Source organism: Mesoplodon bidens, assembly GCF_964165515.1.
Source record: "Mesoplodon bidens genome assembly, chromosome: 5".
NCBI classification, from domain to species: domain Eukaryota; kingdom Metazoa; phylum Chordata; class Mammalia; order Artiodactyla; family Ziphiidae; genus Mesoplodon; species Mesoplodon bidens.
Genome location: NC_138161.1, coordinates 87,146,324 through 87,172,722, shown reverse-complemented (window position 1 = coordinate 87,172,722; position 26,399 = coordinate 87,146,324). Strand labels below are relative to the sequence as shown.

General features: G+C 43.8%; 1 protein-coding gene across 1 annotated transcript in view; it reads left to right on the top strand.

Moving 5' to 3' along the window:
• SLC7A14 (solute carrier family 7 member 14) overlaps nt 1-26,399 on the top strand; it is a gene marked incomplete at both ends in the record, with an annotated part of 69,701 nt that overhangs the window by 26,102 nt on the left and 17,200 nt on the right. The window contains 5 exons of the mRNA XM_081235401.1: nt 3,045-3,281; nt 4,855-5,072; nt 13,899-14,045; nt 16,583-16,791; nt 18,989-19,866. Coding sequence (XP_081091527.1) covers nt 3,045-3,281; nt 4,855-5,072; nt 13,899-14,045; nt 16,583-16,791; nt 18,989-19,866 — 1,689 coding nt within the window. The remainder of the gene's footprint in view (nt 1-3,044; nt 3,282-4,854; nt 5,073-13,898; nt 14,046-16,582; nt 16,792-18,988; nt 19,867-26,399) is intronic.

Sequence of the window (26,399 nt, the reverse complement as noted above, 5' to 3'; positions counted from 1 at the left end):
ACCCAATCCAAAAATGGGCAGAAGACCTAAACAGACATTTCTCTAAAGAAGACATACAGATGGCTAAGAGGCACATGAAAAGCTGCTCAACATCACTAATTATTAGAGAAATGCAAATCAAAACTACAATGAGGTATCACCTCACACCAGTTAGAATGGGCTTCATCGGAAAATCTACAAACAACAAATGCTGGCGAGGGTGTGGAGAAAAGGGAATCCTCTTGCACTGTTGGTGGGAATGTAAATTGATACAGCCACTATGGAGAACAGCATGGAGGTTCCTTAAAGAACTAAAAATAGAATTACCATGTGACCCAGCAATCTCACCACTGGGCATATACCCAGAGAAAATCATAGTTCAAAAAGACACATGCACCCCAATGTTCATTGCAGCACTATTTACAATAGCCAGGTCATGGAAGCAACCTAAATGCCCATCAACAGACGAATGGATAAAGAAGATGTGGTACATATATACAATGGAATATTACTCAGCCATAAAAAGGAATGAAATTGGGTCATTTGTAGAGATGTGGATGGATCTAGAGACTGTCATACAGAGTGAAGTAAGTCAGAAAGAGAAAAACAAGTATTGTATATTAACACATATATGTGGAACCTAGAAAATGGTACAGATGAACCGGTTTACAAAGCAGAAATAGAGACACAGATGTAGAGAACAAATGTATGGACGCCAAGGGGGTAAAGCGGAGGGGTGGTGGGGTGGCGGTGTGCTGAATGGGAGATTGGGATTGACATGTATACACTGATGTGTATAAAATGATGACTAATAAGAAAATAAATAAATAAATAAACATTTTAAAAAAAGAATTATTGGGTAAAGATGTGGATCCTGCACTACAGAGAATAAGTTAGTTACCTCCTAAGCCCTTCCTTATACTGCACTTAAAAAGAAACCTACTCTATGTGCAAACTCAACCCCCTTCAGGAGAAAAGAACACATAAGTTACACAAGTCCGCCAAGCATCCAAGAAAATATCACCAGGTCTCACACTCAGCACTTACACACTCTATGCTTTCCTTATAGAGTTCCTCAGGCCTTCCTTCTGACACCACTTCCTCTTAATTTTAGACTCACCCTAACAATTTAAACATCAGGTGTTGGAAGCAGCAATTTAGAATAGGAGGAGGTCAGACTGCTCCATGTAAGCCTTGCGACAGCAACAAGAAGAAACAACTGAGAGTCTGACCTCCAGGAAGTGGATGAAAACTATTTTACAAAGTGGAGGGAAGGGGGATGACATAGAAACTCAAAATAAATAGCAGCCTAGGCCATTCAAGGTAGGGACAAACAGCTTTGCTAGCCTTGAGAGCATCTCCATAATACAGGACAATACAGTAACTAATGTAAAAGAAAATTATGTTCAATATATTTTGTAGCAAAATTCCATATAACAATAGAATCTTAGATTGTCAGAGTAGAAAGACACTTAAGACAGCAGCCCAGCCTAATTCCTTTACTTTACAAGGAAGGAAACAACGTATAGGGGTACACAGGTTCAAGGTAGAGTCAAGACAAGAGGGCAGCCCAGCTGGTCCAGTGCTCCTTCCACACGGACGCCCTGACACTGATGCCACTGAGTGGAAGGAAAAGAGACAGTGCATCATTTTTAATCATTCATTGTGTCCATGCTTTTGACATCTCTCTTTTTGCTTCCTTGCATTGATTTTACTCCCTTCAAAAGGAGAAGAAACTTGTTCTCTTTAGTCACAAAAGAGTGAACAATTTTTCCCTGATCTGTGATGAGAGAACCTCAAGGTTGGCTCTTAACAAAATTGGGACTGAAAGTAAAGTTTACTTTGAGTTCCCTTCTACCTCCTCCTATATCCCATTCCTGGTGCATTTCCTCCAAGCTGTCTTATGTCTGTCCTTCCACTTGGTACCCCACCCATTGGCCCCAAATCCAGAGTTCCTAGTACAATGTAGAATATTCTCCCAACTTCCAGAAGTTTGGTGTATTCCCTGTCTCTTTCTAATTTGATCTCTAATTCTATAAAACAAAAAAATGAGGCAATATACCAGTGTTTCTCAAATATAAGTGGGGAGCTTGTTAAAATGCAGATTCCTGGTCTCCATCTCCTGAAACTACAATTCAACAGATGACTCTGGTGGAAGGGGGCCCTGACCCACGTTGGAAAACACATGACTTCTTCTTGCCTCTCCAGCCTCAGACCCTCCTAGTACCCCCAGGCACATCCCACTCCACCCAAAGCTTCATACTGTCTCTCCCCACCATGTCTTTGCCTCATGTTCCACCTTCTGAGTGCAATTAATTCCTCCGTATACCTCAAAACCAGCTGAGGCACGTGTCGTATCTCTGCTCTCCTTGTTCCTGTACATCTCTGGATTATTGAGCTTATACAGCCTATGATGTGAGCTGATTCCCTGGTATAGCTCCCCTTGAAGGCAGGGCCCTACCTTACTTGTCTTTTTTTAGTCCCAGCACTTGGCACCTTCCCAAGCACACAGTAGGTACTCTAAAAGTGTTCATTAAATTATCTTTTGTATGTGCTAAATTTCCTAGTTAATAACTAGTCATTTACTTATATTTGCATTGTTATTACCCACCCGCCCACCAGTATAGTACAGGATTTTCGAGGGTTGCTTGAGGTATCACTCTCAAATGAGTAACAGGTAAAAATGAAAGAGAAGAATGCTAGCATAATCTAACCCTGGTGCCATCAATTGTGGGGTCATAATGAGTGAGATCCATGTGCACTCAGGATATCTGACACCTAAGGAACAATGACAGAGACACATACAATAATCAGGAGTTTTCCTAATGAAAAAGATCAGCTTCTAATAGTTCCTTAGAATTAGTTCTGGCATTCATTCAGGTTAAAAAGTTTTCCAGAAGTGAAGCTGGAACACATTAGAACTTTGAATTGATTCATTTATATAAAACTTTGCCTATTTGTTCTAAGATCCCAGAGAGTTCCAGTATTTTCTACCCAAGATGGTTAACCACCAGAAGTTTAGCTCATCTCCTGAAATCCATCATCCATGTGTGTGTTCCATGCAGGTGTCTGCTATGCAGAGTTTGGAGTCCGCGTCCCCAAGACCACCGGGTCGGCCTACACCTACAGCTATGTCACTGTCGGGGAGTTTGTGGCGTTTTTCATCGGCTGGAACCTGATCCTGGAGTACCTGATTGGCACTGCGGCCGGCGCCAGCGCTCTGAGCAGCATGTTTGACTCACTGGCCAACCACACGGTCAGCCGCCGGATGGCGGACAGCGTGGGGACCCTCAACGGCCTGGGTGAGACTGCCACAGACTCTAACCCCAACATGCAAACTTGCTGAGTCAAATAAATGGGTTCCTCTTTCAGGATGCAATTTGGCAAAATGTATCCAGGGCCTTAATACATCTTCTTTTGCCAAGTAATTCCCCTCTGAATCTAGCCTAAGGAAATTATTCTAGTTTCCATAAAAGCTTTATATGAAAAGATGTTCATCACAGCTTTATTTATAATAACAAAAAATTAGAAAGAGCTTAAATATTCTACAATGATTACATAAACTAGGGCAGCATATTATATAGCTAGCAATTAAAAGGAAGACCAGGAAGACTTCTATAATAGCATGGAATATGTTTTTGATGCGATGCTGTATGACAAAGGATACAAATTGGACGTGCATCATGTTAATAACTATATAAAAATAAAACGAATACAGGAAAAAGAACTATAAGGAACTTCTCCAGTGGTTTCCTTAGAACATTTTTAAAATTTTTCATAAATAAGCATGCATTAATTTTTAAATAACAAAATATATTTCTAAAAGAAACAGAATGGATGAGTAACTGAAATGAGTGAATACTAAATAATCAGAAGCTCATGTAACAAATACTTTGACACTTCAGGCTCTGAGCCTCACTTACCACCCACTTTCCATCCTGATGTCTGACTATCCCTTTACATTCAAGGGAAGCTAAACAGTGGTTGAGGAAGCTTTGGGGTCTTGCCCCAGAACTTCCAGGGACTAATTCAGTGGCTGCATGCAAGTCATTTGACTTTGGTGCCCTTATCTCAGAAGAACTGACCAAAATGCTGAGCACCTAGATACCATGAGAAGATAAAAAATATGAAGACCACATTTTCTCAGTATAATGATTTCATAGAATTTTAGGTCTGAAAGTGTCCTCCAAAACCAGGTAGCCCGCCCTTTCACTTTACAGATGAGGTCCGGAGAAAGGAGGCACTTGCCCAAGGCCACACAGCTGCTTACAGGCAAGAGCTCAGCTGAAATCCAGGAGCGTGACTGCTGAGGCAGTGCCGTCTCCATTCTATAGAGGGCAGGAGTCCACTAGCCAACAGACAAGACCAAAAAAGCGGGGCATGTTCCCCGGCCATCTTCGCAACCACATTCACTCAAATGGAAAGAACACCCTTCTTCCAATAATTTTCAAAGACACGTATTTCTAAATTTGCTAACAAAGAGAAATTTATGGACTATAAACTAAACAACAATGAAGATAAAACAGTTCAAATAACATGCATGTCAGATCCATATATACATCTGAATGTCCTGGGACAGTCCTGATTTTGGATGTTCCATGTGATGGTTCCATAGACACTGCTGTAATTATCATATTATGTGTTCCAATTTTTGGTCCAGGATATTAGGCCGCCTCACCTATAAACCAAAACCTTCCCATTTGCAAATAGACACCTGTGGACCACAGTGGAGGCGAACACACACACACACACACACAGTTCCTTCTCCCTCCGTAACAAACTGACCACCTTTCTCTGAGCTGAGTGCAGATGCACCGGGGTAGGCCTGGGAGTTTTTCTCCCTGGACAATATTAGCTCATGTCTTTCCACTCTAGGGAAAGGAAAACAATCATACCCGGATCTTCTGGCTTTGGTGATCGCAGTCATCGTCACCATCATTGTCGCACTGGGGGTGAAGAATTCTGTGGGCTTCAACAACGTACTCAATGTGCTGAACCTGGCAGTGTGGGTATTCATCATGATTGCAGGCTTCTTCTTCATCAATGGGAAATACTGGGCTGAGGGCCAGTTCTTGCCCTACGGCTGGTCAGGGGTGAGTTCATTCCTAAATCCCAGTGTACCTGTTGCACGCTCTGCTTTCCACCCTGTGAAGTCTGAGACATACTTTCAAGAAAATGCTGTTTGTCTCATAACCTTCATGGCACTCTTTTCATCACCTTTTATCTGAATTTAATTGGAATGTTCTGAAGAAGTGGTTCTTTTTTATGTATTTGTTTCACAAACATTTGAGATCCTATTTTATGTGGAAAACAATAATAGACTTGAAGTTCGGGTCACTTGCAATATTACCTAATATTACGCTAAGTGCTCTTCATATAATATCTCATTTAACCTTCCTAATGACCTTGCAAGGAGGATATTTACATTCTGGTCTTACAGATGAAAAAAACTCATACTCAGAGAGGTCAAATGGCTTGCTATTAAGCACACAGTGTTAAATGTCCAAGTCAGGACCCAAAGCCAGGACTGTCTGACTCCATAGCCTGTACAAGAACAGCTCAGTCCTACAGAATCTCTCTACAGTCTATTCAGACAGTCCATAAGTACACAAGGCAGTAAAGGAGGCCGGGAGAGTGGGCGGGTGAGGAAAGCATGAGTGTTGCCTGGGTATGGAAAAAGAAAAGAACAGTTTTCAAATCTAATCCCAACATTTGACCCAAGGTGGAGAGTCCTGCTGGGGTCTGAGAGCAGAGAAGCCCACCTGGTGTGGTCTGGGGGTTGGCAAGAGAGTGCGCTGGACCAAAAGGACATTTTCAGATCTCATCCCTGTGATCTGATGGTGTGGTTTATGCTAAAGAAAGATGGGAAGGTCCGAGTGGCAAATTCTTTATACTGAGAAGTACTAGTTCTAAGTCGCACCTGGATTCTTTCTCTAGCACGACTAAAAATGCTTACTTTATGGATTTATTGGTAAAATTCACCAGCTCGTTCTTCTTTTTTTTTAAATAGTTGAATATAAATCAGAGAATTTTGAGTTAGAAGGGATCACAGAGGTCACCTGATCCCATCCCCTCACTTAACAGGTAAATAAACTGACGCTGGGAGAGGCACACCCACCCAGAATCAGTGACAGAAGCAAGTCCAGGATTCCACCAGTTTTGCTTTTGTAGTTTTTGCTTACACTGGTTTTCCTCCAAGAGGTCCAGGGACCAGAAATAGCTCTTGGAGAACACTCAAAATAATTTCTGTGTATTCTAAACCATGCCACGCTGTTCAGTGCAGAGAAACAAGCAAGGAAGCAATTTAAGCCAAGGTTTCTAGTCTTCTGCTTATCAGTAAGAATTTGCAGAGTTCATCCCTCCCCCTTGAAGTGAATAAATCCTAAAACTGGTTAAAACCAGAAGAAGAGACAAAGAAACACTGTTAACCCCATTCTGGATTCCCAAGTCTATATTTTCTTATGATACAAATCGTTCCCTTCCTATCAAATAAGAAAACAACAAATTGTAATAATGAAAAAGAAAGAATGTTTTCCCAGAACTCAACTGCATTTTCATCATAGCACATGAAAATGTTCACACCATTTTCTTAACAATGTAAGAAATTACTGGGTCATGGACCTACTACGAGACTTTGGCCAACAGTTAACTTCTGTGCTTTCCGGTTTTCTCATCTATCAAGTGGTAAAACTAATGACAACCAAATGTTTGCAAAACAAGAATAAAATCTTAGATGTTTTTATGTGCACACTGTGTGGTTAGCAACAGCGATCATGACAGGAGGAAGGAGTTAGAATTTACCCACTACCTGCTGGGTGCCCAGCATTCTGCTCTATGAATATTATCTCACTCTTATAACAAAACTTTAAAGCAGGTGCTGCTATCCCCAACTTATAAATAGAGAATTCAAGGCTCAGAGAAGCTGGGTAACTTGCCTAAAGTCACTTAGCTAGTCGGTGCCAGGACTGAAATTCCCACCCAGGTGTGTGGCTCCAAAGTCCCTTCCACTACACTGAGTGCCTTATGTATGATGACCCCTCCCTTCTGAGCCTTCTTTAAAAAAAAGTAAGAATGTAATTAATCTGACATGTTACATTTTCATTTCCTTTAAGCCTTCACCAAGTCTTGGGGTCTTGGAGCTAGAAGGAGCATTAAGATGGGGGCATAGTTAAGCCGGCCCAGGCCAAATGTGCATTTTTACTGAGACATCATATCAAAGTAATTTGAAAACTCTTCTTAATTACTCAGATCATGTTTAATTTTCAAAATCTTCCTAAGAACTTATCTAACGGGCACACACTGTAGTCTAGGCCCCATGTGAAGACTGGAAATAGTCAATATCCTCTGTGTAAATACCCTTTGCCCATGCTGAAGAAGATGAACCAGTCTTTTAGCTCTTCCTTTTGTGCTTTGTTCTGGGGTCTTTATTCTCTTTGGGGGGATCTCCTCTCCCTGCTCAGGGGCTCCACATCCGTCCTCAGTCAGGAGCTGCCTCATCACAGAAGGAGCTAATCAAGCTAGGCTTAGGGGTTTCCCATTTACCCAATCCCAGTTCTCACTAGCTTCTACAGAAAGAAAAGAAAATTGGAAATCAGGCATAAAAAAGAAAGGAAGGATGCCATCCCTAACAATTTTTTCCTTATGACATACTCTTTCATATACACTTTTCATTTAATCTTCACCACAGCCTTGCAAGATAAGTACAATGATCTCCACGTTTACCTCAAAATAACTGAAGTTTAGAAAAGTTAAGATCACAGATCTAGACTGTAATAGAGTTGAAATTCAATCCCAGTCCTAGATGAGCCAAAGCCCTTATTTACTCCATTATGCCCAAGTTTGCATGCATCGAACCAACTGTCTTTTTTGGCACCTTTGGCCACTGACCTCACTCCAACCCAAACGTGCTACCTGGAGTAGGCTTGTCATTGGTCACCAAAAAAGCTTGGCTTGGATTTTGGATTTTTCACTGCAAATCCATATTCCCTGCAAGAAATTCAAATATATGTCCTAGTGGCTGTGCCTAAAAACATCATCTGAGCACAAAGGACAGCCCAGTGTGAAGATGATGCTGACTCATCCTCTCTGCTATCTGCCTGGCCTTGGATTTCTGCGTTGTACATTTCCTCCACAGCTGACTGCCTAGACCTGTTCTTTCTCGACTTTGGTTTCAGGTTGCTTTTCCAGTCCAGCAAGGCCAATTTGAATATGGATGCTATTTTTTAAGATCTGACACCTTCTCATAAGCATGTCATCCACCAAGTGAATAAACACACTCCCTACTCTGTCATCTGACAATTGTCAACAAAATCGAGTTGCCTACTTGGCAGCTTCATGAACTTCTTCACTCCTTAAGGAAATTCTGACCCCCACCCCTGACAAGGGGACTAGTGCAGAGTTCCAGTCCACTTTCTTCTTCAATCCTTTTAGGTAGGACAGGATGGAGGAAACCACTGTGGACAGAGTGGTTTATAAGGATACCATTACATGACTTGAAACACAATTTTCAAGGACTCTGAAAGAGTTAAAGAGCAATCCATCCTCTGGCCATGGACCCCTCAGAAGCCTACTCTTTCCCTGCTCCAACCACTTCCTTCCAAAGAAAATAGCATAAGGGATGGTTTACTCACTTACAGGTTCTGGGTCAAATGCTTCTTTGGTCTTGAAGAGCTTAAGAACAACAAACATTTTTTTCCCTATATCAAGTAACTGCTGGCCCTCAGCTGAACCCCTGCTTCTATCTGCAATTCCTCAGCTCTTGAACATTGTCGGATGCATATTCACTATATGTTATTTGTTCTCGATGCTATCTTATGGTTTCTCTTTAACCAAATAAGACACTCTACCAGCACAAATAGCTCCCAGGAAAATGGTTCAGAGCAAGTATTTGTGGGGAATGCTGACAGCCTCCAAACAAAGGAAAACCTGTTTCCCATGTCTCCACATTTGAATCCACTTGTTGGAACCTATTAGCACATTCCACTGTCCCTGTGGACAGGCTGCTAATAGATCTGGAGCATGAGGGTGGTAGGAAATGTTGTTAATGTTGGAGTTCTGGCTTGTGACCTTGAGAGTGAATTATAAAAATGTGCCTAATTATCTCCTAGGCACATCTGGCAGACACGCCAAGGCAGAATACAGAGAGCTGCCTCATCCTAATGCCTCTCAAATATCAGCAAGTCACAAGGGCCAGCTTTTAGGGATCCCAGACGCTGAGTAGCAGGCCAGCAATGTCATTCTTTTGTCAACTAATTAAGCAGCGGCCCGCCAGCAACTGAGGCACGTGCTGTTTTCCTCTGTAGAGGGAAGGAGCCATCTGGATCGCCTGGCTGAGCAGCAGCTATACCAGGTGGACTTTGGAAAACAATTTCCATTAATGTCATCAAATAAAAATCAATACCGTTTTTTTATTTACATAAAACATTAAAGGAAAGTTAGGATAAAGTACAGATGAACCCAGAAACACACACACACACACACACACACACACACACACACACACACACTTCACCCACCAATTTAATTCACAGATGCTCACCCCTAGGTACCGCACACATTCTTTCATGCATGGAATTGTATCCTAATCGTAAATACCAGAGGCCGGATCTGAGATCTGGGTAGAGTGAAGTGGAAAGCAGTTTTAGTGGGTATTTGGGTAGAGACACACCCATACACAGTTTCATTTCGTGGTTCTTTTGTATTTACCAGAGATTATTTGCTTACAAGGAAGAAAACTCATTCAAACTAACTCAGGTAAAAAGGTGACCCTATTTGCTAATTGTATTATCTTTTCTTACATAATCTGTTTATTTAATCTATATCTTGTTAGGCCAGAGTCTGTTTGATCTTGGCAGGTGTGCTGATTTTTCCCCATTTGCCCACAGTCCCCAGATCCCTTCGCTACCCCTCATGCTCTGTTCTGTGCTCCAGAAGACCCCCTGCTGGTTGCTTCCTGTTGGGTTTAGCCAATGGGAGATATCATCAGATCAGAAGGTGAGAAGAGAACAAGGCCAGGGTATTTCTTCCTCACTTCTTCCCAGCCTTGACCCCTAGAGCGCCTTCACTGAAATCATTCATTTGAACCATCTGAGTTAAATTCCGTGTCCTGCCTATCACAGTAGAACCTCCAGATGTCCTACCTTTGATCTGCTTAGTCTTTCTTCAACCATAATTTCTTTCTAGTTCTACACATGCAAGTTCAGGCTAACAGACATTCTCTTTGCAAACTTATTCTCTCTCTTCCCAACTTGATCATAGTTAATTTTCTGGTATCTAATCATTATCAGTAATTGCCATCCATTCTTTCATTCATCTGGGAAATAGTAGCATCCGTGTTTTACAAATAATATAGATATTTATTAATCTTTTTCAGTTTGTTACCACAGTCAAGGTAGCATTTCGGGTCGTGCAGTGTCCTCTAGGCTCCAAGCCCCAGGAAGTCAAGCTCAGAGTGCTTTTTGCACATAATTGCATCCACATCACCAAGCACAGTTCCTGGTTCTTGGGAGCAGTTTAAAAAATGTGTCAAGTTCTAAAAGAAAAATGAGGAGGACGAGGAAGAAGAGGAGGAATTTGTGCCCTTGGTTTCATCTGTTCTAGAAAAACTTATAATAGTAATAAAAATACTACTGATAAGAGGAATATTTATTAAGTACCTATTGTATTCTATGACTGTGGTTGACTGTATTATCTCATTTAATCCCTGGAACAATCCAACGAGCTAAACACGATTTTTATTTCCATTTAAGTGATAAAGAAAATGAGACCCCAAGGGGTTAGGAACTTGTTCTAGGTCACCAAGCTAGTACATGGCAGAACCAACCTAGGTCTGACAGTCTACAGAATCTGCACTCCTAACCAAGTCCTATGCCACCCATTTGCATGGCTCTGTGATTCCCTCTGGAGCCTTCAAAATTGGAAGGTGTCCCTCCAATTCTGTCTGGAGGTATCTTCCACTGAGTCTTCTTTTTCAGTTAGACATCCCCTGGTCCTCAGTTAATCTTCATATGGCATGGTTTACAGACCTCTCACCTTTCTCCAGGGTAGACTGGCCCTATAGTTCTTATTTAGGACCTTCCTACCCACCTATCCTCAGCAGGGAGCTCTTCCAGTATCTATGACCTTTCCATCCAGCACTGATCACACCAAGTGGGCATGGCACCATAGCCGTGGGACATCCTAATTGGGAGCAATGCATCTTTAGACTGATTGTCAGAGAAGGTCACTGTATGATTTACAAGAGGTGTGTGTGTGTGTACGGGAAGAAAGATGTTAAAGGAAGAGAAGACAGGACTGTTTTCTGGAAGCTGTCTTAAAGCAAGCCTTTCCTTAACTGGAGCAGCTTAGCGAGCCTACAGTCCCAGCAATCATTCATCCCTGAACACCAGAGACATCTTTTAGACAAATGAAAACAAAGCACGTTTCCAAACCTGTGAACCTCCACATACGATGAGGTGAGATCTGTTTGACCTCCTTGTCTGGATGCCAAAGACAGTTACCACATCTTCAAATGGAGGACTTTGCTGGTGTGAAATTGGGAGTTATCTCCTCTCCCAGAAAGTACCCCTCTGGTGACAACTGCTTGTTTGAGAAGTTCTTTCTATTAGAATAGATCAGGAGTTCTTAGATTTTTTTGTGTGCAGTGGACTCCTTGGCAGTCTGGTGAAGCCGATGGACCCCTTTTGAGTTATGTTTATACTATGTATAAATTGTGCTTATAAATGAATAACCTAATTACATAGGAGTTCGAAAGAAATCAATTACAGTTAACCTATGAACAACATGAGTTTGAACCAAGCGGTTTCACTTAGGTGGATTTTTTTTCAAAATACTACAGTACTACACCGGTCAGTGGTTGGTTGAATCTGCAGATACAGAGCCACAGATATGAAGGAACTGAGTACATGGGGGAACCACAGATACAGAGGGCCAGTATAAGTTATACTCAAATTTTCAGCTGTGCTGTGGTCGGCACCCCTAACCCCCATGTTGTTCAAGGGTCAATTGTATATTGAAATATAGTTATAAAAATATTTTTAAATTGTGATATAACAACGTGCTTTGTTATTAGTGCTTTAAATATTAATATCTATGTCTAATAACTGACATAAATTGGAAGTCACAATGAGCACAAGTGGTATTTCAAGATCTCTGCAACAACTAATACGATGGGAAAATAGCTGATTGCTATTGGTGACAAAGTCACAGGTACTGTTAGTCACCTACACTCATAATTGAAAGAAATGATAACATTCAGTTGAAGGGTAGTGAACAGAAAGATGTATTTTTTTCTCTGAAAAATTCTCAGACCCTCCCCCGCGAACTGCATGGACCCCAGAATAAGAACTTCCAGTTAGAGAACTGAAGCATTAAAGTCCTGACAGGAGAGACTGTAGAAGAGACCAACTCATTTTACAGATGAGCAAAGGTTGCTTTTGAAAGTTTGAGACAATCTTCCATTTTGTGATGTTCCTTGTAGGTTCCACTTCTCAGTATTTTGTCTTTTACCTATTGAGAAGTCAGTAGGAAAGGTAAGAGTGAAAATTTAGGGACAGGTGTCTGCTTGGCACGTGTTTAGAATTTCATCATGTATAAACCGAATATGGAGAAAAGGAAAAAATGGTCAGTCCACAATGAGCCTCACTCCTGGCCCCCTGGCTAGAGCTTGCAGGTTGTCAAATGCCCTCACCCCATACACAAAACCCCAGAAAAATCTCTTTCATCTTCCCCAAATGGGACACCCCCAAGCATTCAAAGAGGCACATTTCTTACTTTCAGCTGATAATGAGAATGCTAAGGTGGGAAAACATAATTTAAACTTTGATAGATTCTTTGGAAGAAAGTCACACACTCCTCAATGGAAGATTTTCACTGCTTGACTCATCAAGTCACAACCACCCTTGGGATCACATAGGCTCCTGTCAGACAGACATCCAGCAGATGTCACTGGCTACCACCTCCTCAGCTTCACACTGCCTCACTCCTCATCCTTCCCCTGCCCTGTAGCCCAAGGCCACTCAAGCCCCCAAAAGGAACAGTAAAGTCAAATTGTCTCCACCTGTCTTCCCATGAAAGACACTACACGATTTGAACATCTGAAAATCTTTTATATCATTTCACATCTGGAAGATGCCCTGGAAATATCTACCAGGGTCACTAATGGTAATTTGGGCAGGACAATTTGTGCAAAAGCGTCTGAGCCCCGTACACTAAATGCTAGAAGTGCCCACCCCATGTCTCTGTGTCGGTCACAAGTACCTCCCTACATTTCCAAACAACTACGGGCAGTCATACAGACTCTGGTTGTGATTGAGAACCACTGAATGAAAACAGAGCACAAAGAAGTTAATGAGTTCCCCAAGACATAGGGATAGCCAACTTATTGATTTATTTATAACCCCATTTACTTCCAAAAATTATTTGAATGTGTTGAATGACCTCGTTTTTTTTGGGGGGGGGTTGGTTTTTTATTTGTTTGTTTGTTTGTTTGCGGTACACGGGCCTCTCACTGTCGTGGCCTCTCCCGTTGCGGAGCACAGGCTCCGGACGCACAGGCTCAGCGGCCATGGCTCACGGGCCCAGCCGCTCCGTGGCATGTGGGATCTTCCCGGACCAGGGCACGAACCCGTGTCCCCTGCATCGGCAGGCAGACTCTCAACCACTGCGCCACCAGGGAAGCCCTGACCTCGTTTTTATTTGGATATAATTCTTCTTATCTTCATTTTACACTTGGGGGAATTTCCCAGTGTCACACAGCTAGAAAGTAGAGATCAGAACTCAAGCGTTTAGCACAAGTTCCACCATGTTACTCCTTCTACCACTCAGTACTGTTTGCCGGGCACCAGGCAATTCTGGGGACCACGTCAGGCCCTGGTGCTGCCCTGACACTTTGAGTCTGATAAATGTCTTCATCCTGATAGGTGCTGCAAGGAGCAGCCACATGTTTCTATGCGTTCATTGGCTTTGACATCATCGCCACCACTGGAGAGGAAGCCAAGAATCCCAACACATCCATCCCTTATGCTATCACTGCCTCCCTGGTCATCTGCCTGACAGCATATGTATCTGTAAGTACCAGATGCTTATGTGACCCTCCTCATGGCCTTTCCATATTTGACCTTAAAATGTGGCTCTGGGACTGGGTTTCCCTCTGTCAGGAAGTAATCCTTTACTTGTGCCTTCTCGGTGTTTGTACGCATATGTTTTGTGTTGCTCCCTCTTTTTACACTGGCTCAAGCTCACCCCACCCACCAATGCCAAGGAGGAAATCAGGGCTCCAAACTGGAGACAGGAGAAGCCCCAGGTCCTCACTTCAGCCATGGCCCCCGTCCCTGCTCCGTCCTATGCACAGGCTCTTGGGGTCCACTGCTGCCCACGGGATAGTGTGCAGGGAGTGGGCTGCCGTCCAAGGAGCTCAGATCACAGGCTGGCAGGAACGGGTGGGTGTGCAAGCAGAGGCACTGTGGGCCTCTGCGTGCCCTCCTCAATGCTCTTCTGTCTTCTGGGAGCTTCCCGGCAGCAAAGAGACAAGGCTCTCCCAGGGTGGGGAAAGAGAATTCATCATCCTCTAGAAATGCTTCTCCCTTAAATCTGGTGGGTTGGGGGGTGCAGAGTGGGAGAAGATGTAATTTCTTTCTGCTATTGCTCCCTCTTTTTACACTGGCTCAAGTTTGCCCCTTCAGGTTTCCCTGCCAAGGGAAGTCCTTAGAATAAAGCCTTCAGGCTGTCTCCTGAGGATCACGCCCCTCAGACACTCCTCACACTTCTGATGTGTCATCTCTCAGCTCCCATCCCAGAATTTCTATCACAGAAATAGTTCAGCCACATGCAACATCCCCCTCAGCCCCTGGCAGTGGAGAGGACCAGCTGGTGAGCCGACAGATGCGTGGTTACACAAATCCCCCCAAGTCCTGGGGGTCCAACTCACTTCAGCCACCACAATTATCATAGAAAGAGCCAGCAGCCGGGGTGCACGCTGTCGGCCCTGCCGCTCCTGCTGCCACAGCATGCGACAAGAACCTCTTCACAACCCCTACCAAAAAAACCGGAAAAACACCTTCAGCAACAACCTGAAGAAACCAGGTCAAGGGATCATTAAGGCAAGCTGCAAAACAGGATTGTCCTGGAAGCCAAAGGAAAACATGAGAGCACCACTGGATGTGGTTTGCCCACCCAAATCTTTATGGATAGGTCAGTTATCACCCCCCCACACCCCATCCCATACACACACATGCAACTGGCTTCATCTTATCCAACCCTGATTAGCCCTGTAGAGAGAATGTTCAGGAACAGCTGGGGGTGGGGGAAGCAGGCAGGGGTAGCAGCAGAGACACTCTGCTCTGCATTCCCCCTCCCTCATAACTCCCCTCTTCCAGTAATCAACCATTGTAGCACACACAGTAAAGTTAATAATCACAGCTCCTTCCTTAGAATAGTGCTTTATAGACTACTGAATATGTCTATGCATCTACCAACTTTTGCCCATCCTAATCTAATGTGGGCAGGAGACACTCCGAGAGTTGCTGTAAGAATCTATCCCTCTCTCCTCAGGTCTACCCCGATGTTGCTGGGAAAGATTCGCTTTTAGAATGCGTGGACCCTAACCATGCCTCAGGGGTTGTTTGGTCTTGTGTTGGTCAGCAGGTGCCCATCCTACCACCAGGAAAAAGTCAAATTGCTGGGCTGTGGTCATTCAGCCTGCTGTCCTCCCTAGTGGCGCATGGCTTCACTGGAGGATCTTGGCTCCTGAGCAATAGGCAAAGAGGTGATCTAGAAGTGAACCACTCTCTCCTTTTCAGGCTCTGGACTCCCTCACTGATGCCAGGATTGGCCTTCACAGGCCAGGGGGCACCTGGTCTTATGACTGGCGGCTCCATCACCTGGGGCCAATTATGATGGGAGGGATGTTACAGCAGATCTATGACATGTGAGGAGAAATAGGTCCTGGTTAAGCAAAGCCATAGTGGTCTTAGAGCCCACAGTAGTACTGGATTCCATCCTGATGCCATAATTTATTTCTTGGCCTGCCTGGTTCCTGGGACTGAGCTACAGAGAGGAAATGGAAACATGAGTCCCGTCAGTTAATCGGTTGTGGATCTCCTACGCATTTATCTTTAGAGTTGTGATCTCTGGTCTTTAGGGTAAGATCTAGTACAGTTAAGATCCTGTAGGACCCTGAAGGTATAAAAGAAATGAGACTCTTGTCCATGTGGGCAGGGTGCTCATGGTCACTGCCAGGCCCTGGCTCTAGTGCCTTTGGCTGCAGCTCCTTCCATCGGATAATATCTGCCCTTCATTGAACTATCAGTGTAGCTCTGCTTTCATGGAGCTGAAATACCTGCAGACTTATCCCTCAGATACAAAAGGGTCAGAGAGAGATATTGCAAATGATTTGGTCTAGTCCACTAAATTCACATGTGGGGAGAAAATACTGAGACCAAGCATTCCAAAGGCCAAATAACTGGTCTAAAGTAAAGGCAGGTGCCAAGAAGTGGCAGATCCAAGCCCCCATGCAGGACCAGGCCTCTTTCCTCTCCTATGGGACCTCCATCCATGCTTCAGACAGACCCCTCTACCTCCAGCCATGGTTCCTCTTGTTTTACAGGTGAGCATGATCTTAACTCTGATGGTGCCATATTACACAATTGACACGGAATCCCCGCTCATGGAGATGTTTGTGGCTCGTGGGTTCTATGCTGCGAAATTCATAGTGGCCATCGGGTCAGTTGCAGGACTGACAGTCAGCTTGCTGGGCTCCCTCTTTCCAATGCCGAGGGTCATTTATGCCATGGCTGGCGATGGGCTCCTTTTCAGGTAAGGGCTATGCTCGGTGGTATTTATTCTATTCTTCCATGCCTGCCCAGGGAGACTGTCACCCACTGTCAGCCTGACTGTAATTTTGATGTGAGTGCCTGTCACATAGACAATGGAACTTGTCATATATCTTGGCAAAGGGTTTGAGTGAAATTAGTTTAGGTCCCAAAACAGCCCCTCTGTTTGACTCTGGGTCCCTCAATCTAGCAAAAAAATAATATGTCCCCCCAATGGCCCCCTCCCCTCTTATTTGACATTGTATAAAGATGGTGAGTGCCAAAATGCTACATTGGGTGGCCTGCAGAAGGAAGAACCCATCCCAGGGGCATCTGAGGCTTGCCCTCACATTGAGGCCTGATGACTGCCCCCTCTGAAGCTGAAAAAGTTCACAGTTACAGTCAAAGAGAGGATAAGACCCTCTGAACAGAGCCTAGTAATAGTAGCAACAATCGCTACCATTTATTGAACATTTGTGTATCCCAGGTATATGGTATCCCATTTAGTCAGCACAATAACTCTATTTTACAGAAGAGTATACTAGATGAATATACTCAGAGAGGTTTAAAAAAAAAAAAAACTTGCCCCAAATCCCCCAGGTGCTGGGTGGCGGGGTCAGGATTTGAACCCAGGACTGTCTGACCCCGACAACCAGACTTTTAACCACACCAGTACACTGACACTTCCAGCCCCCTAAGCTGGCCATGAAGTAGCCTATCTGCCCATGGTACAAAGGGGATGTGGCCCCATCTCTTGGTTCCTAGTGTCTACTGTGTGAAGAGCTTACAGGGAAGGCATTCTTCAAGCGCACAAAACAAGGAGTAAACCTCCAAGGAGCTCCCAGGAGTGCAGAGGGATCCAGCTCAGGGACTTTATCTCTGCCATCGGCTGTCACATTCTGCACCGTTTCCTCCGCATACCCCCTAAGGTCACCACCGAGCTGTGACCTTGGGGGAGCTGGAAAGATCAAGAAAAGGCTGACTAGCTATCTATTTTATATTTGGTAGTGTATATATGTCCATGCCACTCTCTCACTTCGTCCCAGCTTACCTTTCCCCCTCCCCGCAGCCGCATAGCACAGGGAGATCAGCTCCGTGCTTTGTGACCACCTAGAGGGGTGGGATAGGGAGGGTGGGAGGGAGGGAGACGCAAGAGGGAAGAGATATGGGAACGTATGTATACGTATAACTGATTCACTTTGTTATAAAGCAGAAACTAACACACCACTGTAAAGCAATTATGCTCCAATAAAGATGTAAAAAAAAAAAAAAAGATGTTAAAAAAAAAAGAAAAGGCTGACCATAATGGAGGTGTGACAACTTCACACACCCAAAAGGTTTTTCAGCTGTCAAAGAAAACCAAGAGGAAAGATGCTGGGGCTCCGAGCACAGTTTATATTCCTGTTTCATGGACTGAGTCATGGAAATAAGGGAGGAATGGAAGTGGAGGGAGGAGGGAGTGCCAGAATGAGAGAGGAGGAGGGCGGGAACCTACCTAAGCCTCCAGGAACTGCTAAAGAAGGGTGCCATTCAGTCACCCTTGTTGGTCTTCTCTATCTTCTCCAGTTAGTGAGTGGCCAGATTTAGCTTTCATCCAGGAGCACATGTTCTCAATGACTGTACTATTTTGCCAACCAAATCCCTGTACTTCTGTTGTAGAGCAAGTGCTTCTCAAGCTTTGGCATAAATCAGAATCCTCTGGAGGTTTTTTAAAGCGTAGAGTTTGTTGGGCCCCACTCCCAGAGAGTCTGACATGGTAGGTCTCAGGTAAAATCTCAGAATACATATTTCTAACAAGTTCCAAGGTGATGCTGATGCTGTTGCTCCACAGACCACACTTTGGGTAACACAGGTGTAGAGGACCCCCAAAGTCTGTATGACTTTGCCAAGTATCCCTTCTTCATAGCAAAGCCTATGCTTCAATTTAGATTTCTGAGAACCCCCTAGATTCAATCAACCCATCACATCACATAATGAAGTAGGAATTTTAATAAAGAAGTTTGGCTCAAACTCAAGGAATTAAAGTAAATTCTGTTTAAATTCTATTCCGGGAACCGAATCCTGGGGCAGGAATAGCAGCTGTATTTAAGGCAGTGAATCCAGAAGTAAGCTGGAGAAACAGGACCAGGAGGTGTTAAACCATGTTGAATCAATCCCCACGTGTAGCTCACCATGAACCCTCTGCTTGCCCCTCCCTTCAGGTTCCTGGCACACGTGAGCTCCTACACAGAGACCCCAGTGGTGGCCTGCATTGTGTCGGGGTTCCTGGCGGCTCTCCTCTCCCTATTAGTCAGCCTGAGAGATCTGATTGAGATGATGTCCATCGGCACCCTCCTCGCCTACACCTTGGTCTCTGTCTGCGTCTTGCTCCTTCGATACCAACCAGAAAGTGACATTGACGGGTTTGTCAAGTTTTTGTCTCAGGAGCACACAAAGAAGAAGGAGGGCATTCTGGCTGACTGTGAGAAGGAAGTTGGCTCTCCTGTGAGTGAAGGGGAAGAGTTTTCCGGCCCAGCCACCAACACATGTGGGGCTAAGAATTTACCATCCTTGGGAGACAATGAGATGCTCATAGGGAAATCAGACAAGTCAACCTACAACGTCAACCACCCAAACTACGGCACCGTGGACGTGACCACAGGCATAGAAGCTGATGAAACTGAAAACATTTATCTCATCAAGTTAAAGAAGCTGATTGGGCCCCGTTACTACACCATGAGGATCCGGCTGGGCCTTCCAGGCAAAATGGACCGGCCCACAGCAGCTACAGGGCACACGGTGACCATCTGTGTGCTCCTGCTTTTCATCCTCATGTTCATCTTCTGCTCCTTCATCATCTTTGGTTCCGACTACATCTCAGAGCAGAGCTGGTGGGCCATCCTTCTGGTCATTCTGATGGTCCTGCTGATCAGCATCCTGGTGTTTGTGATCCTGCAGCAGCCAGAGAACCCCAAGAAGCTGCCCTATATGGCTCCCTGTCTCCCCTTTGTGCCTGCCTTTGCCATGTTGGTGAACATCTATCTCATGCTAAAGCTCTCGACCATCACGTGGATCCGGTTTGCGGTCTGGTGCTTTGTGGGTAAGCAACTTCCTTTGAAGCCTTGAGAGTTCCCTTCTAAGAACTTGGTCAGGCTTATCTCAAAATTACCTCCTAGCTGGACTGGGCATCACTCTTCCAAGAGAAATCTGGCTGGTTCTGTAGATCCCTACTTCCTGCTTTAGAGTCAGAAAAGCCAGTTGTGCCCTTTCTGCCTGTTATGATCTTGGTTGTTAGTTTTGAAGAATGATACTGATCAATCCATCACTTCACTGAATACTATTACTGGATGTTCTTCTTGTGGATAATTAGTATCATAGAAAGGCCACTTAAAACGAATCCACATTTTTAGAAGGGACAAAAATAACATAAAAATGAGGGTGGGAAAGGCTGATTGGAATTCTTAGAAACTAAAAATTATGAAAATTTTTATTTATCTTACGTTCAACAAAATTAAGATAGCAATCATGCTGGGCTTCCCTGGTGGCGCAGTGGTTGAGAGTCCGCCTGCTGATGCAGGGGACACGGGTTCGTGCCCCGGTCTGGGAGGTTCCCACATGCTGCGGAGCGGCTGGGCCTGTGAGCCATGGTCGCCGAGCCTGTGTGTCCAGAGCCTGTGCTCCGCAACGGGAGAGGCCACAACAGTGAGAGCCCCGCGTACCGCAAAAATAAAATAAAATAAAATAAAATAGCAATCATGCCATGTTTTTTTAAATGAGCAAACTATGAATTAAGTATGGGGTTTTAGGCACAGTTTTTTGACAAAACTGTATCACGGCACCATTTAACAGCCCTCAGTTTTTGTTGACTTTGCAAAATATTCAAGTTTTTCATTTTTTCCCCAAGATCTTTCTTCATCCTTTGATAATCATTCTCTTGGGAAGTACCCATCATACCATCATCCTTGTTGCTTTTCTCTTCTTCTATTGATAACTGATAGGACTCTGCTGGGTCATCAACGTCCACAGCTTTGAGTGAATTACTATTGCTCTCTCTAAACTCACTTTCACTGCCTTCAGGAAGTCCTGTATCATTCCCAAGATTTCTAGTTTTCCTTTGGGATCAATTTATATTATATTCACATTACATGTTTATCCTATATGACCATCACTGATGTTTATGAAATTGCTCGGGATTGGTGCTCGTGATAACTTGAGAAGGATATTTAAGTGAAGACTAATTTTAAAGTTCCTTAGTCACTATTTTTATATTTCCTATACAACTTGGTAACCCTGGGGTCTCTGGCAACAAATACTTAGCTAAGGAGAGTCCTTAGGTGCTTTGAGGAATAGGAAAATAAAGAAAAAGTAACTCAGCCTTAAGGGAGGCAAGACAAATATGTGTGAATCAACCAGCCTGGGCAAGGCAGCATAGAGAGTCATTGAGTTGTAGCCCATCCACTCCTTGAGGTCAGGGATATGGGTGTTCAACCTGGTGACCTCTGTGCCGGAACATAGTTTGTGCTTAATAAATACTTCTCTATGATTGTAAAGTACTCTTCAGATGAAAAAAAGGAAACTTCCAGTCAGAATAGCTGGAAAGGACTTTAAGGAGGTAGAATTTGAACTGGGCCTATAAGATAGGATTTAGGTAGAGGAAGGTGGGGGGAAAACACAGTATTCAAAGGAAAGAACACATGCCTCCCAGAAAACTCCTCACATCCAAAGGCCATCCTATGCCTTCCTGTAAGCATTTTGTACCAATTTTTCACTACCCTAAGCCTCATCCCTTGTTAGACTTTAAGGGATCTCTTGAGAGGACCCCACCGACTCATCAAAGTTCTAAGCATTTATATGATTCATTCACAGTCTCTCTTTTCTGTTTAAACATTTTCCCACTGGAACAAGAAGCTAACCAATGGAAAGATGCTATTATGGGTAGAAATGAATGAAGTGGGTGGAAATATTAGAGTCATGTATTTGTCAAATGAATGAAAGCACAGACACAAATACACATGAATTTATTCATCTTTTCCTGGATTATTTAAGCTAGAAGAAGCCTCCAACATGCAGTACAGTGTTACCCACAGTGTGGTGACCATTCCATTGTTAATATTTGGACTGATTTTAGAGAGTATATAAATGAACTTTTTAAAATATTATACGATTATTATTCACTTTCACAAATACTAGAAAAATATATACATTCCCATGAATCTGGTGGTTATTTTTAAACTTTAAAAGTGAGTCAAGGAGATTCAAGATGGCGGAGAGTAGGTGGACGTGGAGTTCATCCCTCTCCACGATGTATCAGGAATACATCTGTAGATGCAACGATTCTCACAGAACACCAGCTGAAAACTAGCAGAAGACCTTGGACACTGGAAAGGACTATAAAGATCCCTGCATAACTCGGTAGGATGGAAAAAAAGAAGGGAGAAGGAGGAGGAGAGGAAGCAGGCCAGGTCCTGCACCCCAGGGAAGGGAAGCTGAAGCAGAGGAGAGAGCCCCAAATTTGGGGGAACCCCCTTTCTGATGCGGAAATAGACTGGGACAGAGGGGAAGCATTAGAGGCTGTCAGAAGAGGGTGAAGCGGCCAGTTTGTGGGAGACAGGGCAGAATGAGAAATACACAGACAGTCCATACTGTGGCCATACGTGCCCAGGACTGGGACGTGTATTCACAGGGGCTGGGAGCTGGTGCGTGGGGACTGGAGAACAGGCTCAGAGGGAGAAGTGCTGTTGGCTGTGGGGAGACGGACTGAGGGGATGGGAGGGAGGAAATCTGCAGCAGGGAATGCCTAAGGAGGAAGACTGGACTGCCATGGAAGCAGGGTGCTATTGCTCAGTCACACACAGGGGGAGGAACCACTACTGTAGCCTCTCTCTACCTACACGCCAGCACCTGCCAGTGACAATAAAAAAAGCCCCCTCAGGGCTGGCCCTCATGTGCCTTACGCCAGGAGGCAGAAAAGGCCCTCGCTAGGGCCATATCTCTTGCAGAAAAGGCCCTCGCTAGGGCCATATCTCTTGCACCCATGGCCACCGGCTTCCCTGCGCATTTGGCACCCCTGGGGCTCCCATGATCCAAGCAGTCATACCACCTCTGCGCCTGGTCCTCACAGGGGCAGACCCAAGAGCTCCAAGGCAGACTCAGGACAAGACTCCTGTGGGTGGACCATGTGCAGAGCTGGGAATAAAACCAAAGCTGAACCCCAGGGATGGGGTGAATAAGGAAGAAGATGGAAAATCTTTCCACCAGCTGTACAAGCTGAAGATTAAATCCCCACAATCAGTTAGGTAGACCCTGCGTCTATGGAATATCTGAGTAGACACTGAGTGTTCCCACAAATGAAAACAGTCTAGGGCTTCCCTGGTGGCACAGTGGTTGAGAATCTGCCTGCCAATGCAGGGGACACGGGTTCGAGCCCTGGTCTGGGAAGATCCCACATGCCACGGAGCAACTAAGCCCGTGCGCCACAGCTACTGAGCCTGCGCGTCTGGAGCCTGTGCTCCGCAACAAGAGAAGGCCGCGACAGTGAGAGGTCCATGCACCGCGATGAAGAGTGGCCCCCGCTCGCCGCAACTAGAGAAAGCCCTCGCACAGAAACGAAGACCCAACGCAGCCAAAAATAAATAAATAAGTTTCTAAAAATAAAAAAAAAGTCTAACTCTGGCAGCTGTGGACTTTGGGGGCAGCACAAGCAGGAACTGGGCCAGATCAGAGCCTGAGTGGTCCCCACAGTGCCCACAGCAGGTCCAGAGACCAGCCCAGAGGCAGAGGAGAGCCTCCTGGGGCTGTAGCTCACAGCGTGTGCGAGGACACTTACAGCAGACACCCATGGAAACATAATTATTACTATTGACTTTATTATGTTTTGATTCATTCTGTTGTTGGTTCTAGCTTTTTTTTTGGTTTCTTTTTCTTTTTTTGTTTGTTTCTTGTTGTTTTAGGGGGGTTTTTTGTTTTGTTTATTTAGCCTTTTGCGATCTCTGTTTTATAACTTAAAAAAATTTTTTATACATTTCTATTTATACTTTGTTTTTCTGTTTTCCTGTGTTTTCCCCCTTTTTATTTTATTTTATTATTATCTTTTTAATCATTTTTATCAGTTTGCTGTTTCCTTGCTTTATTCTTCAGTTGGCACACTGCTTTGGTTTTGTTTTTAGGTTATGTGTTTTTGTTACTTTTAATCCTAATTGTTTGATTTCATTTTTGAATTCTTCTATTTGTCTGGTTGTTCTCTGGCTTTTTGTTTTATTTGGCTCTGTTTTTGTTTCTTTTATGTGTGTGTGTGTTTCCTTGTTTCTGTTTATGTTTGATTTTGTTTTCACCATTTCTCTGGGGTTTTGTTTGTCTTTTTTCTCTTTAATATATTTTCTATTTTTTAAAATATTTGTTTCTATGTTGCTTTTCTGCTCTTCTGTATTTTTTCCCCTTTCTCTTTTTCTTTTTTTTTTTCTTAATACCACTTTGTTGGTTTGATTTGTTTCTTTGCTTCATTCTTCAGTTGGCACTCTGCTTTGGTTTTATTTTTTGGTTTGGGGTTTTTGTCAGCTTTCTTCTTAATTGTTTGATTTTCTTCTTGGGTTCTTTTGTTTGTCTGGTTGTTTTTCTATTTGATTTATTTTGTTCTGTTTTTGTTTCTTTTGTGTGTGTGCATGTTTCCTTGTTTCTGTTTGCATGATTTTACTTTTTACCGTTTGTCTGGGTTTTTGTTAGTCTTTTTTTTTTTCTTAATCCCCCTTATTGCCAGGACAAGCGACTTGCGGGGTCATGGTCCCTCAACCAGAAGTCGAGCCTGAGGCTCTAGAGTGGGAGCATGGAGCCCGGGATGCTGGACCGCTAGAGAATTCCTGGACCCAGGGAAGATTAATCACCAAGAGCTCTTTTGGAGGCCTCTATATGAATCCAAGACCCAGCTCCACCCAACTGCCAGCAGCTCCCAACACTAGACGCCTCACACTAAACAACAAACAAGACAAGAACAAAAGCCCACCCATCAGCACACAGACTACTTAAAGTGCTAGTAAGCTCACAGATACCCCAAAACATACCACATGACATGGCCCTGCTCGTCAGAGGGAAAATACTCAGTTCCACCCACCAGAACGCAGGCACCAGTCCCTCCCATCAGGAAGCCTACACAAGGCACTGGATCAACCCCACCACCGGAGGCAGAGAACAGAAGCAAGAGGAACTACGACCCTGCAGCTGAGGGAAAGAAGACCTCAAATACTGTAAATTAGACAAAATGAGAAGACAGAGAAATATCTTGTAGGCAAAGGAGCAAGATAAAAACCCACAAGACCAAATAAATGAAGAGGAAATAGGCAAACTACCTGAAAAAGAATTCAGAGTAATGATAGTAAAGATTATCAAAAATCTTGAAAAAAGAATAGAAAAAATACAAGAAACATTGAACAAGGACCTAGAAGGACTAAAGAGCAAACAAACAGTAATGAACAACACAATAACTGAAATTAAAAATACTTTATTTAATTTTTTTAATTAAATAAAAAATAGCGGAAAACTGAGGCAGAAGAATAGATAAGTGAGCTGGAAGATAGAAAGGTGGAAATAACTGCCAGGGAGCGGAATAAAGAAAAAAGAATGAAAAGAATTGAGGACAGTCTCAGAGACCTCTGGGACAACATTAAGCGTACCAACAATGAATTATAGGCATCCCAGAAGAAGAAGAAAAAAGAAAGGGTCTGAGAAAATATTTGAAGAGATTATAGTTGAAAACTTCCCCAACATGGGAAAGGAAATAGTCAATCAAGTCCAAGACGTGCAGAGAGTCCCATACAGGATAAACCCAAGGAGAAACATGCCGAGACACATATTAATCAAACTAACAGAAATTAAGCACAATGAAAAAATATTAAAAGCAGCAAGGGAGGGGCTTCCCTGGTGGTGCAATGGTTGAGAGTCTGCCTGCCGACGCAGGGGACGCGGGTTCGTGCCCTGGTCTGGGAGGATCCCACGTGCCGCGGAGCGGCTGGGCCTGTGAGTCATGGCCGCTGAGCCTGTGCGTCCGGAGCCTGTGCTCCACAACGGGAGAGGCCACAATGGTGAGAGGCCCGCGTACCGCAAAAAAAAAAAAAAAAAAAAAAAGTAATAAAAAAGCAGCAAGGGAAAAGCAACAAATAACATACAAGGGAATCCCCATAAGGTTAACAGCTAATCTTTCAGCAGAAACTCTACAGGCCAGAAGGGAGTGGCAAGATATATTTAAACTGATGAAAGGGAAAAACCTACAACCAAGATTACTCTACCCAGCAAGGATCTCATTCAGATTTGATGAAGAAATCAAAAGTTTTACATACAAGTAAAAGTTAAGAGAATTCAGCACCACCAAACCAGCTTTACAGAAAATGCTAAAGGAAATTCTCTAGGCAGGAAACACAAGAGAAGGAAAAGACTTACAAAAACAAATCCAAAACAGTTAAGAAAACAGTAACAGGAACATACATATCAATAATTTCCTCAAATGTAAATGGATTAAATGCCCCAACCAAAAGACACAGACTGGCTGAATGGATACAAAAACAAGACCCATATATATTTTGTCTACAAGAGACCCACTTCAGACCTAGGAACACAAACAGACTGAAAGTGAGGGGTTGGAGAAAG